Source organism: Bicyclus anynana, chromosome 26, assembly GCF_947172395.1.
Source record: "Bicyclus anynana chromosome 26, ilBicAnyn1.1, whole genome shotgun sequence".
In the NCBI taxonomy this organism is placed as follows: Eukaryota; Metazoa; Arthropoda; class Insecta; order Lepidoptera; family Nymphalidae; genus Bicyclus; species Bicyclus anynana.
The window spans coordinates 494,023-512,689 of record NC_069108.1 but is presented as its reverse complement, the minus strand read 5'-3'; the positions used below and the strand labels follow the sequence as shown (position 1 = coordinate 512,689).

General features: G+C 36.2%; 1 protein-coding gene across 1 annotated transcript in view; it reads left to right on the top strand.

The window, feature by feature from the left end:
* Nucleotides 1-578: 578 nt before the first annotated feature.
* Nucleotides 579-18,667, top strand: part of LOC112045704 (uncharacterized) — a 34,059-nt gene continuing 15,970 nt past the window's right edge. The window contains exons 1-6 of the mRNA XM_024081989.2: nt 579-682; nt 4,343-4,394; nt 5,461-5,549; nt 8,968-9,097; nt 10,493-10,561; nt 16,795-16,917. Of these exons, the coding sequence (XP_023937757.2) occupies nt 4,387-4,394; nt 5,461-5,549; nt 8,968-9,097; nt 10,493-10,561; nt 16,795-16,917 (419 nt within the window). The 5' untranslated portion in view covers nt 579-682; nt 4,343-4,386. The remainder of the gene's footprint in view (nt 683-4,342; nt 4,395-5,460; nt 5,550-8,967; nt 9,098-10,492; nt 10,562-16,794; nt 16,918-18,667) is intronic.

Below are 18,667 nucleotides of genomic sequence, written 5' to 3'. Positions count from 1 at the left end.
ATGACAAGCTAGTCCTTGACTGAATCTTATGTGACGCTACAAATGGCGGATTTTATTTTTTATTCTTTACAAGTTAGCCCTTGACTACAATCTCACCTGATGGTAAGCGATGATGCAGTCTAAGATGGAAGCGGGCTAACTTGTTAGGAGGAGGATGAAAATCCACACCCCTTTCGGTTTCTACACGGCATCGTACCGGAACGCTAAATCGCTTATATAAATATGTTTCGACGTGCTAGTGACATATCTGATAGTATAAAATCTTTGCCTTGTACTGGAACATCCAAGCAAATCCCCCTACCGGCAAAGACCTACCGCCAAGCGATTTAGCGTTCCGGTACGATGCCGTGTAGAAACCGAAAGGGATGTGGATTTTCATCCTCCTCCGAACAAGTTAGCTCGATTCCATCTTAGACTGCATCATCACTTACCATCAGGTGAGATTGTAGTCAAGGGCTAACTTGTAAAGAATAAAAAAAAAAATACCTCAACAACTATCATTAAATATCGACCAGCTCTTGTATTATGAGCTACACTTGAGTCAGTATCCTTGGTCTAAGGTAGCATCATACGACCAGTACAGAAAACAAGTTTTGGAGTTAGTTCTTACCTACGTCTCGTATGAGTAACACGTGTATTTATTGGCATTTATAAGGAAAACTATATAGCTGGTTCTTTGGAGGTGAGTTTATGTATTTAATCTAACTGTGTTTATGATTTATTCACGTAAAGTGTCACTAAGTCCCAAAATTGCCCGTAAAATATATAAAATCCCCGTTTCATTCTTTAAATATGTAACTAATCGTTTTTTTTTTTTTGTTGTTGCTATTGTTTTTATTTTTATGGTATACTAGCGGACGCCCGCGACTTCGTCCGCGTGAAACTCGATGTAAACTTTCAACTACCCCTATCCTACCCCTACTCCTACCCTACCCAACCCTATCCCTATCGTACCCCTACCTAACCCCATATTATCTACATAAACTGTACTTAGTAATAAAATGATTTATTTTGATAAGTATTTATAGAATAAGTAAATACAGGGTGATTCGGTCTTTAGTGCGGATATTTTTTTTCGTGGTTCTGTATCATTAATAGAATATAAATCTACAAACAGTTCGATACATTTAATGTAATTTTTTTTTTAATTTATGTCTCTAAAATAACAAAATAATGTACATATTATTACTAAACAAGATATATTCAGCTTAAAAGTGATCTGGTGACGTCCTTTAGGTATAAAACGAAAATAAAATAAACGCACAATAGGGTGACCCTAAAATTCTGTTCAAAAGTAAATAACTTTAGCTAACGATAATTTTGTTATTTTTGAGTTAAAAAAAAAAAGAAAAAATACGTGATCATTAAATTTTGTTTATGTACAAAACATAAAAATATCCGCACTAAAAAAATTTTCTTCCTGTATAGTCCAAAAAATATCTAAATTTTTAAATAAAAAAATGTTTGTTGTGCCTCTCTCGACATAGATAGGTATAGTGTGTCGCGGACTTTTTTGTAGATATTTATAAGATCTATACTTAATTAGAACATTTTATGGTTCTATCTTTTATAGTTTAGGCAGCGTTCTCAAAATAAGTAACTTTTCTGGTAGATTTTTTACACCTTGTGTTCGAAAAACCCCAATATCTTACGGAACCCTATTTGTTTTCAAAATTAAATTTAGCCTATGTTACTTGTGGATAATGTAGCTTTCGAATGGTGAAAGAATTTTTAAAATCGGACCAGTAGTTTTTGAGCCTATTCATTACAAACAAAATACAAACAAACAAAGTTTTTCTCTTTATAGTATTAGTATAGATGGATGTGTAAAGTAAATATGTCTACCCTTTGGAACCTAGTGTGTAATGGGAGAATTAACATAATATGTTAGGTAATTATCTTAAATTAATAATTTTTTGACGACCTCCGTGACGCAGTGGTATGCGCGGTGGATTTATAAGTCGGAGGTCCTGGGTTCGATCCCCAACTGGGCCGATTGAGGTTTTCTTAATTGGTCCAGGTCTGGCTGGTGGGAGGCTTCGGCCGTGGTTAGTTACCACCCTACCGACAAAGACGTACCGCCAAGCGAAGTAGCGTTCCGGTACAATGACGTATACAAACCGAAAGGAGTGTGGATTTCATCCTCCTCCTAACAAGTTAGCCCGCTTCCATCTTAGACTGCATCATCACTTACCATCAGGTGAGATTGTAATCAAGGGCTAACTTGTAAAGAAAAAAAGAAAAAAAAAATCATATGTTTCATCAAATTAATTGAAAATTAAAAATAGGACATTATTAATGTCATGTTTATTTTGAGTTAAGTATGTAAATTTTCGATTATTTTTTTATTCTTTACAAGTTAACCCTTGACAATCTCACCTGATGGTAACTGATGATCGTTTTAAATGACAAACGAGGAAAAATACGTAAGTAAACACAGTACCTCTATATTTATAACATACAAGCGGTATATTTCCTAAGTTATCCTTAAAATATATATTGAGAGCCTTAGACATCCCGATTTAACTTTTTTAAAGAATATTTGCCATATCTTTTGTTTTAAATATGACCAGTCTGAAAAAACTGTTCGGAGCGGGCATCTAGACTTATCTATATGGGTATTAGGGTAGATCTGTAAAAATATCTGCTTTTCGGGCAGCATTGAATGATGTCAAATTAGCCTTTTGCTAACCTCCTATAGGAGATGGCACTGGCAGAAGATGCAGAAGAAGATATAGCAGCATGTCTTGTTATATCTGTAATAGATTATTCTCCCTTATATATAGGGAATAATGTAAAGATTTTTTTTCAAATATTGGCGTGAATGCAATAAGGAACTTAAGCCTTATCCTAATAACTAAACAAATCATACCCACGTGGAATGGTGGCAAGAATACTGGCTGCATTTCCGCGCTGGACAGCCAGGCTGATCCTTTGCGCAAAAAATGAGCCAGCCCTTCTGTCACCAGTCGAGGCAACTAGTCGCGGTGAAATGATTGGTGATTCGGTAAAATTTTTGGCACTGCGACTTCATGGCCCAAGGGTCTCCACGGCAAAAGGTACAAATATGTAACTCTCTGTCATACTTGACCCACTTACTGGTTTCAGCTTTTTCTACTGCGGCTCCCGGTCTTGATTCTGTCTCCCTGATATGAGACGGTGCTAATGTGTCAACGCATGTAGCGTCCCACATTAGGGCCAGTAAATTTTTTTTATACCATAGTTAATTATGTAACTAGCCCGTTGAAACTGAGGCGGTCAAAAGTGGCTAATGGGGATGATGACTAGGTTTGAATTTTTTGATTTTTATGATACATTCGGGTAAATAGGGTCAAAGTTAACTAATTTATACATAAAAAGCTAAAATTGTCTGGATATTTGCAAAATAAATGAGATTATAAAACTTCAAAATCTATTAAATTTTTTATTATCGTAATTAGATGAAAATTCATACAGTTTTAGCTTCCTTACATTAAATGTGACATTTTTCAATATATGAACTATAAACAGAAATGCACAAATAACAAAGATATTAGTAATTTTGTTTGAACGCCCATACAAACCTAACGATCAGCGAGCCAACAACGTCACTAAATCGTGCCATTTTGTATGGAGCGTTTTTCAGGGATCCGCGGCAGCGCCGCGAATCTGACCCTTTAAATCCCTGTAGCTCCGAAAATAATGATCGCAGATACCCTGTTACTTTTACAAAATTGCTTTGCTATTAGTATACTCTTAATTTATATACAATTTAAAAAACTTTCATCATCCCTATTGTCTTAATTTCATTTAGTTGCATTATAAGCAAGAGTAACGATAGTCATTTAAATAAATAATACCTAAATAACGTCTACAATGTCGAGTTGTGTGTTCAGGAAGTGTTAAACTATACATACATAAATATATAATGTATGTAAACACAAAATTGTACATATGTGCCGCTCAGTGGTCACTTTTTGCGGTGATTTTGTAGGGAGCTAACATGTCTATAGTAGAAAATCTTTGGAATAATCCATTTACTATATTCCGCAAAATACTGACGAGTCCATGATCTGACAGGAACCCTTCTACTGCTTCTAATCTTCTGTTTCAAAATTCCTTTTCCTAGGAAACTTGGTCCAACATATCGAACCGATCATTCGGTATTTAGCTATTGGAGCTCCACTTACAGTGGAATTCATAGACGTTGCAGGGGCATCCCCAGGGGACCGTTCACCCTCTGAGTGTCGATTTCTCGAACGCATACAGTTTAAATTCGACACTCAGCGGGTGAACTGAAAGCAGATCACCTGGGGGCGCCCCCACAATTTAAAAAAATAATTAAGGAATTTATTCTTTGCAGGTTCTAACAGCGCGCTGATAGATGATCAGACAAATATTATCATCATGTTCAGGTTTGTTGCGAACTCATCATCATCATCATCATCATCATCATCATCATCATCATCATCATCATCATCATCATCATCATCATCATCATCATCATCATCATCATCATCATCATCATCATCATCATCATCATCATCATCATCATCATCATCATCATCATCATCATCATCATCATCATCATCATCATCATCATCATCATCATCATCATCATCATCATCATCATCATCATCATCATCATCATCCGTACAAAAAGAACCAAGAAGTTCTCGGACCATCCACTCAAGCTCATGGAGGAGAGGCAAGAAATGAGATTGCAGTTCTCAACAGACGATTTAAAGTACCGTCAGATTAATAGACAGAGGGCCTAGTGGCAGTTTGATACTGTTACTGTCACGTAACGTAAACGCGAATTTCTAAGGAATTGAAACAGCGCCATCTAGTGGCACTACTGCACAACTGTTTTAAACGTCAACGTGATAGCAACAATATGAAAATATTGAAAACTCCCACTAGGCACACAGGGCAATATCATAAAAAGTACCCTGTAAGTTACTTAATAACCGCCTCTATATTTAAATGAAAAGTTTGATTAAAATCGGTTCACACGCTGAAACGATTAGCCCGGAAATAGACGGACAGACGAAAATGAATGATCTTTCGCATTTATATGTACACTAGCGGATGCCCGCGACTTCGTCCACGTGAAAATCGATATAAACTTTCAACCCCTACTTTTCATCCCCTTACAGGTCGAAATTTCAAAACGCTAGAACAAATGTTTAACGATGTCTTATCAAGTGTTTAAAAATAAAGTTTATTGGTTTTATCTTTTAAAATTAAGAAATCCCATACAAACTTTCAACCTCTATGTTAACCTCTTCATCCCTTTTTTTCGCAATAAAAGGTAGCCTATGTCCTCAGGGTCTAAAGATTGTCTGTGCCAAATTTCATCAATATCGGTCGAGAGGTTTAAGCGGGAAAGCGTAACAGACAGACAGACAGAGTTACTTTCACATTTAAGATTGATTATTAATTATTATATAATTTGATTAAAAACCAATTATTTTTCAGGCTCTCAGCATTTTTGATTGCACTAAGTGCGTGCGTCTTTGGTGTTACTTCGGATGGAAAACTTGATTCTATCTATTCGGTAAACGAAGGTAAGCTGTTGTCGAGTTATATTCATCTTTAGTTACCTTCATTTTACCTCATGGTACCTCATGGTACCTCATGGAGCATGGTGGACTAGCAGTGGCGTGCACTTCATAGATGCATCAAAATCAAAATTCATTTATTTATCAATTTACAAGCACTTTTGACACGTCAGTTGACTATTTGTAAAGATTCTACCACCGGTTCGGAAGGCAGGTTCTGCTGAGAAGATACCGGCAAGAAACTCAACAGTTGCTCTTTTGAAATGAAAAAGTCATACAGTACTGTAATTTACAATTGATAACAATTACAATTTCTTATAGTTTTACTTCCTGTGTGAAGGTGGAAGCTGATCCAATGGCCTCCAAGCACCTTTGTCGTTAAGGAACTCATCAATGTTGTAGTAACCTCGACTAAGTAAATGTTTTTTAACACATTGCTTAAAGTTGTGCATTGGCAAGTCCATCACAGTCTTGGGGATCTTGTTATAGAAGAGTACACCCAAACCTACAAAAGATTTTTTAACTCTATGGAGACGATACGCAGAAATAACTAACTTATGCCCGTGTCTAGAATAAACGCTCTGCATGCCCTGAGAATTTATTACGAACCTGTATTGGAGGAAGAAGTACCTACCCTAGTTGAGAACCCTGTGCACGCCACTGGGGCCATGTGAGGACCACGCCATGGTGAGAAAACAAGACTGGGCAGTATTTCAAGTCATCATTAACGACCCACTAATGAGCACGAGTCTCCTCTCAGAATTAGTGGGATTAGACTAATAGTCCACCACCCAATACGGATTGGCAGACTTCACACACGTAGATATTTAAGAAAATTCTCTGGTATGCAGGTTTCCTCACGATGTTTTCCTTCACCGATTGAGACACGTGATATTTAATTTCTTAAAATGCACACAACTGAAAAGTTGGAGGTGCATGCCCCGGACTGGATTCGAACCCACACCCTCCAGAATCGGAGGGCGTAGGCGTACTAACTTTACCTTTTTTATAATGTTGTGTGTAATAGCTTGTACATATGTTTTCTGTGGTAATAGTAATCAGTATGTATACAGGGTGCTTGGAGATATTTTCCATAACTGTAGGGTTATATTCTGTCAGCAAAATTAATTAAAAAATGTCAAAGGAACATGCGTTCTAAAATGAATAGTTTCGGAGTAAAAAATATTTCTTTTATAAATATATCTTAAGTGGGGATGATGACAAGGTTTGAATATATTGATTTTTATGATACATTCGGGTAAATAAGGTCAATGTTAACTAATTTATACATAAAAAGCAAAGATTGTCTGGATATTTGCAAAATAAATAAGATTATAAAATTTCAAAATCTAATAAAAATCTTTTATCGTAATTAGATAAAAATTCATACAGTTTTAGCTTCCTTACATGAAATGTGACATTTTTCAATACGTGAACTATAAACATAAACGCACAAATAAAAAAGATATAAGTAATTTTGTTTGAACGCCCATACAAACCTAACGATCAGCGAGCCAACGACGTCACTAAATCGTGCCATTTTGTATGGAGCGTTTTTCAGGGATCCGCGGCAGCGCGGCAAATCTGACCCTTTAAATCCCTGTAGCTCCGAAAGTAATGATCGCAGATACCCTGTTACTTTTACAAAATTGCTTTACTATTAGCATACTCTTAATTTATATACAATTTAAAAAACTGTCATCATCCCTACTGTAGGGTTATATTCTGTCAGCAAAATTAATTAAAAATGTCAAAGGAACATGCGTTCTAAAATAAATAGTGTCCGAGTAAAAAATATTTCTTTTATAAATAGATCTTAAATTGTTTCCTTTATATCACATCCTTATTATGACCTAGCCACACTTATTCATTGATAGATATCATGAAGTAGCTTACTAGTGAAGTGCGAAGTGTCAGTTTCTATATCACGTCGATATCGACAGTCTTACTACCTATTAAAATGCAACGCAAAAAATAAAAAAGTGTTTTAGTTAAAAAAAAATTAGTTGTCCATTTCGGCTGCTTTAAGTGGACTCGTCAATACCTTGTAGATTAATAGATAGATAGAAATAATTTATTTGTCAACACAACACAACGTGTAATTGTAAGAGGCGTCCATAACTTAGAGATATTGAATTTAAGTCCAACTTGTATACATTTTAATTCCATCTTCACCATAGGTACAGTAAATCTCGACATTGACAATATCATGAAATCTCGTAAACATTAATTGTCGTACATTTTCATTGACATTTCATTTACACATAATGATTCGTAATTTAGTAATTCAATCGATAATCTAATTTCGTCGTCCACCATTTTTTCAATCCCCCCGCGTCACCATTCCTCCTTCTTTGTTTTTGTATGCAAAAAGGCAAAAGCATTACACCGTACAGCCATAGAATACTTTATTTATTAAAATTAAATACTCGGCCATACTGCCGGACGTGTCAATATTGTTTTTGTGAATTCCTTTTTGTTTAACAATATAATATTCCATATAAATTTAACTAGAAAAATCACATTTTAGACAATAATATTTACGAAACCTTACATTACTAATACATTTAAATATTAAAATTGATTAATGACAATACTAGTAAAATGTGTTGTGCCAACTGCCAATAAAATGGATCTGACTCAGCTTCTATTGTGTCATCAGTACCCACAACGCTGATGTCAGGACCTTATGAGGGAAGAACATTAATAATTATATTAGTAAACTTAACGCGACTTCGTCTGCCCTTAGACCTCTTTAATCCAGCCCTTACAGTAGCAACGTTGTAAGAATGGAGTAACTTCTTCCGTTTTACCCTACCTTACCCTACCGTACCCTACAGACAGACAAAAATTTTCCTGATTGCACTTTTGGCTCCAGTATCAATCACTAATCACCCCCTGATTCATTTTGGAAATATATTTCATGTACAGAATTGACCTCTTTACAGATTTAGTATAAGTATACATAGATAATTATATCACTAATAAAATACAAATAAGAAGTGTTACAGTTAATCTTAGAAGAAGAAAAAAAAAGTTGAATAATAAAGATAGTCACAAAAGAATAATTAAGAAAATCAATAAATAAAATAAATTCTTCTTTATTAATTAATTATGCCACGCAGACTGCATTTTGACAATCAAATACAATCGATATATTTTATTAAAAGTATAGGAGATTGTCGTTTTGGCCTCAGTAACCAATAGACATTAGATATATACAGTAATTATTAATTTATTTTAAGACGTCATCATCAATTCAGCGGACACTAGCTGACAAAAAAATATAATTAATTATTAAACACTGTATTGACCACCATTTTCCTGTGAAAAAATCACAGATAGTAAAAATATTTAATTCATGAAAGTCAAGATTTGGAAAATACTCCCGAGCACCCTGTATAAAGATGGATGTTGTCTGCAGCTAATAACGTGACGCAGGCGAGCCTGACGTGCGAAGGCGTGGTGGGCAGAGTCACAGACTGCAGCGAGTGCTACTCGTGCGACGACCCGCTCATCGAGCGGCAGAAGGCGCACAACATCATGAGGCTCACGTGAGGACACTTTATAGCGCCAGCTAGTTTCATAATTAAAATAAACATTGAATGCCGCAATTAAACTAGGCAACATATTTTAAATGTGTCAATGTGAATATTTTCTATCATTCATTTCTTACCCCAAATAACTATAAAATTGAAAATTCTGAAAAACCTCCCGAAGGTCATGAAATTATTTCTCAATATTCTCTTTCAGTGCGCTAACATTTGAGACCCCACGCGAGTATATTTGCAGACATTCGGTTATTCTTTCCCACTTTCACCCCCACAACTGTCTAAGAACTACAAAAAAACTAAATTGAAATCGCTTCATCCGTTTGGAAGCTATGTCGCCACAGACAGACAGAGAGACAGACACATCAAACTTTAATAATCAAAATTTAATAAATAACAGATGAGAGCATATATTAGTTACCGTTTATTCCCCGTGGTCCCTGCGAGACATAATACTGCCGAATTAAAAATATGTTGTGATCAATATTACACTCGATTTTTTTTAATAAGTCGGGAATACTTTTAACGTAATCGGGAATACTTTTGTCGTATTTTTATTGATTAAATATCTTATTAACCGACTTCAAGGACAAAAAGGAGGTTCTCAATTCTACGCGTATGATATATTTTTTCCCCCTTTTTTTTTTTTTTTTTTTAATTTTTTTTTTTCAAAAATGCCCGATTTCTTGTATCTATTTGCTCCGATGCGATGTACCTACACGTAGTGTAGAAACCGAAATGGGTGTGGATTTTTATCCTACGCCTAACAAATCCGCCCGCTTTCTTCTTAGGTTGTACCATCTCTTACAAAATGCCTCTTACCAAATTACAATACAAATACATGTAGGACACGGCGATGTCAGTAAACACAACAAAAGTAACACAATTATAGTTAATATTTTACACGTAAAACTGATATATAACTTTCTAATTCTGATTTTATTGACTTGTAACATAATACATTTATAGTACAAAATTCAAAAAAATCTTAAAAGTCCTTTAATTTGTAATTATTGAATCACAGGCGTCAAGTAAACTTTGTTAAAACACTGCTCTCTATTAGTTTCTATAGCGATTGACTTTGACAACTTCTGTGTCACCCAGTCCTATGATCATTATGCTTACATAATCGCTTAAACTGACTATCGATACAAAAAACTGCGTTACAACTTGGATAAATCCCTACAAGTGACCGTGACAGAGAACGATCCAAGATGACGTCATTTCGGTGGGAGATGTGTGTTACATGATCGCAAAAACGAAAAATCGCTGTCATTTGTTGTCGTGACTGTGATTTTAAAGCGTTCACCGAGTTACATAATGACCCTGCTGGTGAGATTGTAGTCAACGGCGGATCCTTAAGTTGATAATTACAATAATAAAATGAACATATTGCAGGTTGAACGACGTAAACTGCGCGTCGAGTGAGGTCATTTGTTGCTTGTCACAGAGTCTGCTTCGGTTTAGGTGAGTGTTATATTATTTTACATTTTCTGGTTTAAGTAAAACATATTTGTTGGGTTATTTAGGCGTTCGTCGCTAGCTCAGTTTTATTACAATCCAGTGGTGGATTTACAAATACATATCTATAGTTACATATATGTATCTATATTTACATATATGCCGCCAGTAGGCTATTATATTTTTGCCGCCTCTACTGTCTTCTGAAATTCGACACTATTGTTTTAGGTATTATATTTTATTCGTCGGTAACATTGATACTTTTATGAATATTTTTAGTACGCACAATAGGACTAAGATATTGAAATTTTCCTTGAACTTTTCAAGAGTTTAGATCTTTATTTCTTTAGTAAAAACTATTTGGCCCATAACCGCCCTCTGAAATCTGCTGCCCTAGACTGCAGCTTACTTAGCTTGCTGGTAAATCCGCCACTTCAATCTGTAGGTAAAAGAAAACAAGGGGTCAAAAAGACTCCGTGCTCTTTTGAGAAACTTTCATCTTTTATAAATTACTAGCGGACGCCCGCGACTTCGTCCGCGTAAAAATTGATGTAAACTTCTCTACCTCTATCTTACCCTACTCGTAAACCTACCCAACCCTACCCTCCCTACCCTACTCCTACCCTACCGCTAACGCTAACCCTTCCCTCCCCCCACCTTACCCTACCCTAACCCTACCCGTAACCTATCCATACCCTATCCTACCCTACCCCTAACCTACCCCTACCTTACTCCTACCCTACCGCTAACCCTAACCCTTCCCTACCCCTACCTTATCCCTACCCTAACCCTACCCTACCCGTACCCTACCCCTACCCTACCCTACCCCTATCCTACTCCTCCCCTACCCTAGACTTTCCATATCCTTCCCCTACCTCTACCTTGCCCCTACCCTACACTACCCCTACCTTATCCGTACCCTACCCTACCCTACCCTACCCTACACTTTCCCTACCCTACCTCTATCCTACCCCTTCCCTACCTCTATCCTATCCCTACCCTCAGCAAAATTGGTCCAGCCTTTTGTGCGTGGTGCAATGACCAAAAGACTATAATTTCCCAAGCGACTTCTATGCTAATACTATGAAAGAGGTAAAGTTTGTGTGGTTGTCGGGGGTAATCTCTGGATCTACTGGACCGATTTGGAAAATTCTTTTACCAATAGAAAGCTACATTATTTGCGAGTGTCATAGGCTATGTTTGGTCCTCATATTCATACGGGAACGGGAACCACGTAATTGAAACCGCGGGGCGACATATAGCGGCATTTCTGCGACTTTCAGAAATTTTGTATTATCTCCGAAACTATATAACTAATTAACATACTGTAAAGGGCAAATCTTATCTCTATAATATCCTTGTGATTATTAAATAATTTATTTTGATAAGGATTTAAGTTTAGTTGTGTAAATAATGACGTAAACCTTAGTTTAAAATTTAAATAATTTATTAAAGTACTAAAGGTACTATATCTGCTAAAATATAAAAGATAGATATATGGTGTCGCGGACTTTTTTGTAGAACTTTTAAAGGTTCAAAAAGCCTCCATACATTTATTTCAGTTATACGCAATGGTTGAGGCAGCGCATGCGAAAAAGTAAGTTTTTCGGCCTGACCTGTAAGAGAAAACCCGCGATATCTCAGTAGTTATATATGATAGAAATATAAATATAGCCTATAGCACTCCCCGATAACGTAGCATTCTACTGGTGAAAGAATTTTTAAAATCGGTCCAGTAGTTCCGAAGATTACCCCATTTCAAAAAATTGTTACAAACTTACAAACTTACAAACTTACAAACTTTACCTCTTTATAATATTAGTATAGATATAGATAAATAAAGATGGTCTGGCCTCTTAGACTTTAATAGTAGAAATTATTATGGCATTAGTGTAGCCAATATTTACACAATATGAATTCGCTTTTTACGAATGTCATCCCCATTTGTTTAACGATGCTTAATTATTATATTATTAATAGCGAATAATTTAGCTTTTGTACAAAGATTGATGTGTAACTTAGCTAAAGGGCTAAACTTTCTGTTACAAAGAAATTTATGAATAAACAAAAAATCACACGATTGAAATAAAATTTCTGTGGCTCTCCTTTCAACATCTAGTAGCGCCATCTCTAGTGTTGCATTTGCTTGACTTTACAAGCTCCTACTAGTTACGTTATAGTTAGTTTACAATAATTACAATTATGTCGTTAAAGTCCAATTGAATTCGGCGCTGGACTTCCTTATGTCGTGTCGTAGCTTAGCAGAGTTACTACAGGTGGCGCTGTTACTTATGTTTTGTCGTAGTTCAACAGTGTTACTACAGATGGCGCTTTTACTAACGTTGTGTCGTAGTTTAGCAGAGTTACAACAGATGGCGCTTTTACTAATATTGTGTCGTAGTTCAGCAGAGTTACAACAGATGGCGCTTTTACTTATGTTGTGTCGTAGTTCAGCAGAGTTACAACAGATGGCGCTTTTACTTATGTTGTATTGTAGTTCAGCAGAGTTACAACAGAGGGCGCTTTTACTTATGTTGTGTCGTAGTTTAGCAGAGTTACTACAGGTGGCGCTGTTACTTAAGTTGTGTCGTAGTTTAGCAGAGTTACTACAGGTGGCGCTGTTACTTATGTTTTGTCGTAGTTCAACAGTGTTACTACAGATGGCGCTTTTACTTATGCTGTGTCTTAAATTAGCAGTGTTACATCAGATGGCGCTGTTACTTATGTTTTGTCGTAGTTTAGCAGTGTTACAACAGATGGCGCTGTTACACAGTATCAGAGGATATTACACAGTAGCAGAGTTCCTTAATGACAAATTATTTTATACTAGCGGACGCCCGCGACTTCGTCCGCGTAAATTTCGATGTCAACTTTACTACTACCCCTACCCTAACCCTGCCCTACCCCTACCCTACACTACCCCTACCCTAACCCTACCCTACCCCCACCCTACCCCTACCCTAACCCTACCCTACCCCAAACCTACCCCTACCCTACCCCTACCTTACCTACACCCTACCCGTACCCTATCCCTTTCCTACCCCTATCCCACCCGTACCCCTACGCTTCTCTACCCGTACCCTACCCTACCCTATAACTTCTCTATCTTACTCCTACCCTTAGCAAAATCGGTCCAGTCCTTCGAGAGTGGTGGTATGACCAAGAGAAATAGAGACTTCTATGCTAATATAATAATACTAGCGGACGCCCGCGACTTCGTCCGCGTAAATTTCGATGTCAACTTTACTACTACCCCTACCCTACCACTACCCCAACCCTACCCTACCCAACCCCTACATCTACCCTATCCCTACCCTACCCTACCCTACCCCCACTATACCCCTACCCTACCCCAAACCTACCACTACCCTACCCCTACCCCCATTCTACCCCTACCCTCCCCGACCCTATCCCTTTCCTACCTCTATCCCACCCGTACCCCTATCTTACGCCTATCCTACCCCTACCCTACCACTTCCCTATCCTACCCGTAAACTGTGATAACTCGGCTAATATATACCAATGATACCAATATAAAATATAGCCTATAGCACTCCCCGATAATGTAGCATTCTACTGGTGAAAGAATTTTTAAAATCGGACCAGTAGTTCCGAAGATTACCCCATTTAAAAAATGTGACAAACTTACAAACTTTACCTCTTTATAATATTAGTATAGATTAATAACATGTAAAGGAGATCATTCATTTTGGGCCCTTTTTAAAAGTGCCGGCCAACGAACAAAAATGGCATGAATCGTTAGAACTAGCCATTTGGAGTAATAGCTAATATGGCATGAAAGTTGTAGGAGGGCTCTGAACCAAGTTATACAGGTTCGAAGATTCGTTATTTCCATACATTTTGTCGATTTTCAAAAGTGCCCGCCAAGAAAAAAAACGGGTACGTATCGTCAGAACTGCCTATTTGGAACAATAGTTGGTATAGTACAAATGTTGTAGGAGTGCTCTTAACCAAGTTATACAGGTTCGATGACTCGTCACTTCTATACATTTTACTGAGTTTCGTAAATGCCCACCAACAAAATAAATGAGCCATTTGCAGCATTACTATTACTATAGCATAAATATTGTAATGTAGCTCTGTGTCAAGTTATACAGTTTCGATGGTTCGTCAAATCCATCTATCTTATTGAATATTTAAAGTGCCGTTTTACAAAAATATGGTACTTATCGTTAGAACTGAACATTTGGAGCAATATTTAGTATTGCACAAATGATGCAGGCTTGTTCTGAACCAAGTATACCTGTATAAGGTTCGATGTCTCGTCACTTTTATGTATTTTATTGAATTTTGAAAGTGCCCACAAACAAAATTAATGATACGTATCGTCATAACTAGCAATTTCCAGATATAATGGCATAAACGTTGTAGTATATCTCCGAATCAAGATATACTGTTTCGACGATTAATCAAATCCATATATTTTATGGATTTTTTTAAAATACCGTTCTCCAAAAACATATATCGTTAAAACTAGACATTAGGAGCAATAGATATCTGAACAAAGTTATATAAGTTTCATGATTCCTAACTTTCATACATTGATTTCCGAGATGTTGTTGTCCGAAGAGTTAGAAAACATATAACAATAATAAAATATAGAATGTGTTTGTGTGCCACATGCAATGCTACATTATTGTGCAAATGCATTTAAAAATTGTTTTGTTATTGTGGATTTTGGGTAGAGTGAAATAAAAATATTTTTTTTAAGTTCTTTCTTCTGGCTCAGAGCAGGCTTACAGCATTTGTACAATACTAACTATTACTCCCAGTTCCTATTACAGACAGTCAGTTCTAATGATCCGTACCATTTTTTATGGCTGGCACTCAATATTTAATGAAATTCATGGATATAACAAATAGTCACACGTGTATAACTTGTCTCACAGCATTTCCACAAAGTGTCTGCTATACTAACCAACTAAATACTGTTCTAAATGACCAGTTAAAACAATACCTATAAGAATTTTATTGGCAGGCAACTTATAAATCAATAAAATGATATAACGGGCCATCAAAATTGTATAACTTGGTTCAGAGCAATTCTACAATATTCGTGTTCTAATAACTATTGCCGCTAATAACCAGTTATAACGATACGTTTCATTAGTATTGTTGGTGGGCACAAAACTCAATTAAAGTCATAGAAGTGACGAGGCATCGTACCTTTATAACTTGGTTCAGACCAAAACTACAGCATTTGTGTCATACTAAATATTGCTCAAAATGGGCAGTTCTAACGATAAGTACCATATTTTTGTAAAACGGCACTTTAAAAAATCAATAAGATGTATGGATTTAACTAATCATCGAAACTGTATAACTTGACAGAGAGCTACATTACAATGTTTATGCGATAATAACTATTGCTGCAAATAGTTAGTTATAACGATACGTATCATTTATTTTGTTGGTTGGCACTTACAAAACTCAGTAAAATGTATAGAAGTGACGAGTAATCGAACCTGTATAACTTGGTTAAGAGCACTCCTACATCATTTGTGGCGTACTAAGTATTGCTCCAAATAGGCAGTTCTAACGATACGTACCAGATTTTTTTCTTGGCGGGCACTTTTGAAAATCGACAAAATGTATGGAAATAACGAATCTTCGAACCTGTATAACTTGGTTCAGAGCCCTCCTACAACTTTCATGCCATATTAGTTATTACTCCCAATGGCTAACTCTAACGATTCGTGCCATTTTTTTTTGTTGGCCGGCACTTTCAAAAAGAGCCCAAAAATGTATGGAGCGTGAATGATCTCCTTTATACTTAATGTTTTGACAATATTACTTTCGTTTAATTTTATTTTATTATGTTTGTTATATGACTTTAATTTATGAAATGACATTATAAATGATTGACAGTTCTAAAATTAGTAAATAAAAATTATAATAATGTACTCGGCTTGCACGCCTATGAGGCAGATTGTGTAGGAACATTAAAATGTAACAATATCTGTATATGACCACATTCTGGCAATAAATGATTTATGATTTATGATTTATGATTTATGTTTTGTCGTAGTTTAGCAGTGTTACAACAGATGGCGCTTTTACTTATGGTGTGTCGTAGTTCAGCAGAGTTACAACAGATGGCGCTGTTACTTATGTTTTGTCGTAATTCAGCAGAGTTACAACAGATGGCGCTTTTTAAACTTTTCGATTACTAATTATGTCAAGCGTGTGTAAAGGAGTTTTAGTTGAATAATTTTCAGGGATAAGGACCAGGACTACACCACATGTGGCAAGTACGTTCCAGAAGGCAACCCCCGTGCGCTCAGACCAACGCTCCGCTCCGTGTTGCAGGGAGAATACCCCTGGCGGGCGTGGATATACCGGTAAGCTGTCTTACACGTTAACAATGGTACTAATTTGCTTGTATTTACGTTCATGTGTACGGGGTATTATTGTCCCGGACTAAAACTGCAGTTAAAAGTTACGGGGTATTTTTGATCCCGTAACTTTTTTAACATGACTTCGAATTATTTTAGTGCGTTAGTAGGTCAAAGTGGGGTCACTGTTTTAACGTCAATTTGTCGTAGAACCACATCGATTCTTGGGAAAGTTTAGGATTCTTTAATTTCTAAATTGTCTCAGTTCTGGTCTGTTGGTAGGCTTCGGCTGTTATTTGCCACCGTACAGCAAATACATGCCGCTAAGTGATTTAGCGTTCCAGTAAAAACCTTACGTAACAAATACTTGTACCACTTCCATTATCGCTTCCATTATAGATTGCATGGCCGCATAACATCAGGGCCTGTAGTCATAGGGCATGGATTTTCTTTCTACAGACGTTAACGCTTTAAAAATAAAAAAAAAAAAAAAAAAAAAAAACATACATACAGCCGAACGTAGAACCTCCTCCTTTTTGGAAGTCGGTTAAAAATAATAAAATGTATGGTGATAACATATTTATGATCGATAATTTGATCACGTGGCCTGTCGATAATAAATAAATATCACCCCCATACATTTTTTAATTGACATTCATTTTTTAATTAACGATAAACGTGACATGGCTACTTAACAGGCTCAGGTGAGATGGCAGATGGGGCCATTGTTTATGAAAATATATTAATTGATTATGAAACACGGTTAAAACTCACGTGATATAAGCTTAGAGTGTGTCCTACTAGTTTATAGTTTGGATTGTACCGCGTTGCAAGAACCAGCTCATGACTAAGGGCCCCGTATGGGTTCAAAACTAGTCGGGCATACTCCGACCTAATATCACGCGAGTTAATAGCCATGTTTCATAATCAAGTAATCTATACTTACTAATATTATAAAGAGGTAAAGTTTGTAAGTTTGTCACATTTTTTAAATGGGGTAATCTTCGGAACTACTGGTCCGATTTTAAAAATTCTTTCACCAGTAGAATGCTACATTATCGGGGAGTGCTATAGGCTAAAAATCTTTTATCGTAATTAGATAAAAATTCATACAGTTTTAGCTTCCTTACATGAAATGTGACATTTTTCAATACGTGAACTATAAACATAAACGCACAAATAAAAAAGATATAAGTAATTTTGTTTGAACGCCCATACAAACCTAACGATCAGCGAGCCAACGACGTCACTAAATCGTGCCATTTTGTATGGAGCGTTTTTCAGGGATCCGCGGCAGCGCGGCAAATCTGACCCTTTAAATCCCTGTAGCTCCGAAAGTAATGATCGCAGATACCCTGTTACTTTTACAAAATTGCTTTACTATTAGCATACTCTTAATTTATATACAATTTAAAAAACTGTCATCATCCCTACTGTAGGGTTATATTCTGTCAGCAAAATTAATTAAAAATGTCAAAGGAACATGCGTTCTAAAATAAATAGTGTCCGAGTAAAAAATATTTCTTTTATAAATAGATCTTAAATTGTTTCCTTTATATCACATCCTTATTATGACCTAGCCACACTTATTCATTGATAGATATCATGAAGTAGCTTACTAGTGAAGTGCGAAGTGTCAGTTTCTATATCACGTCGATATCGACAGTCTTACTACCTATTAAAATGCAACGCAAAAAATAAAAAAGTGTTTTAGTTAAAAAAAAATTAGTTGTCCATTTCGGCTGCTTTAAGTGGA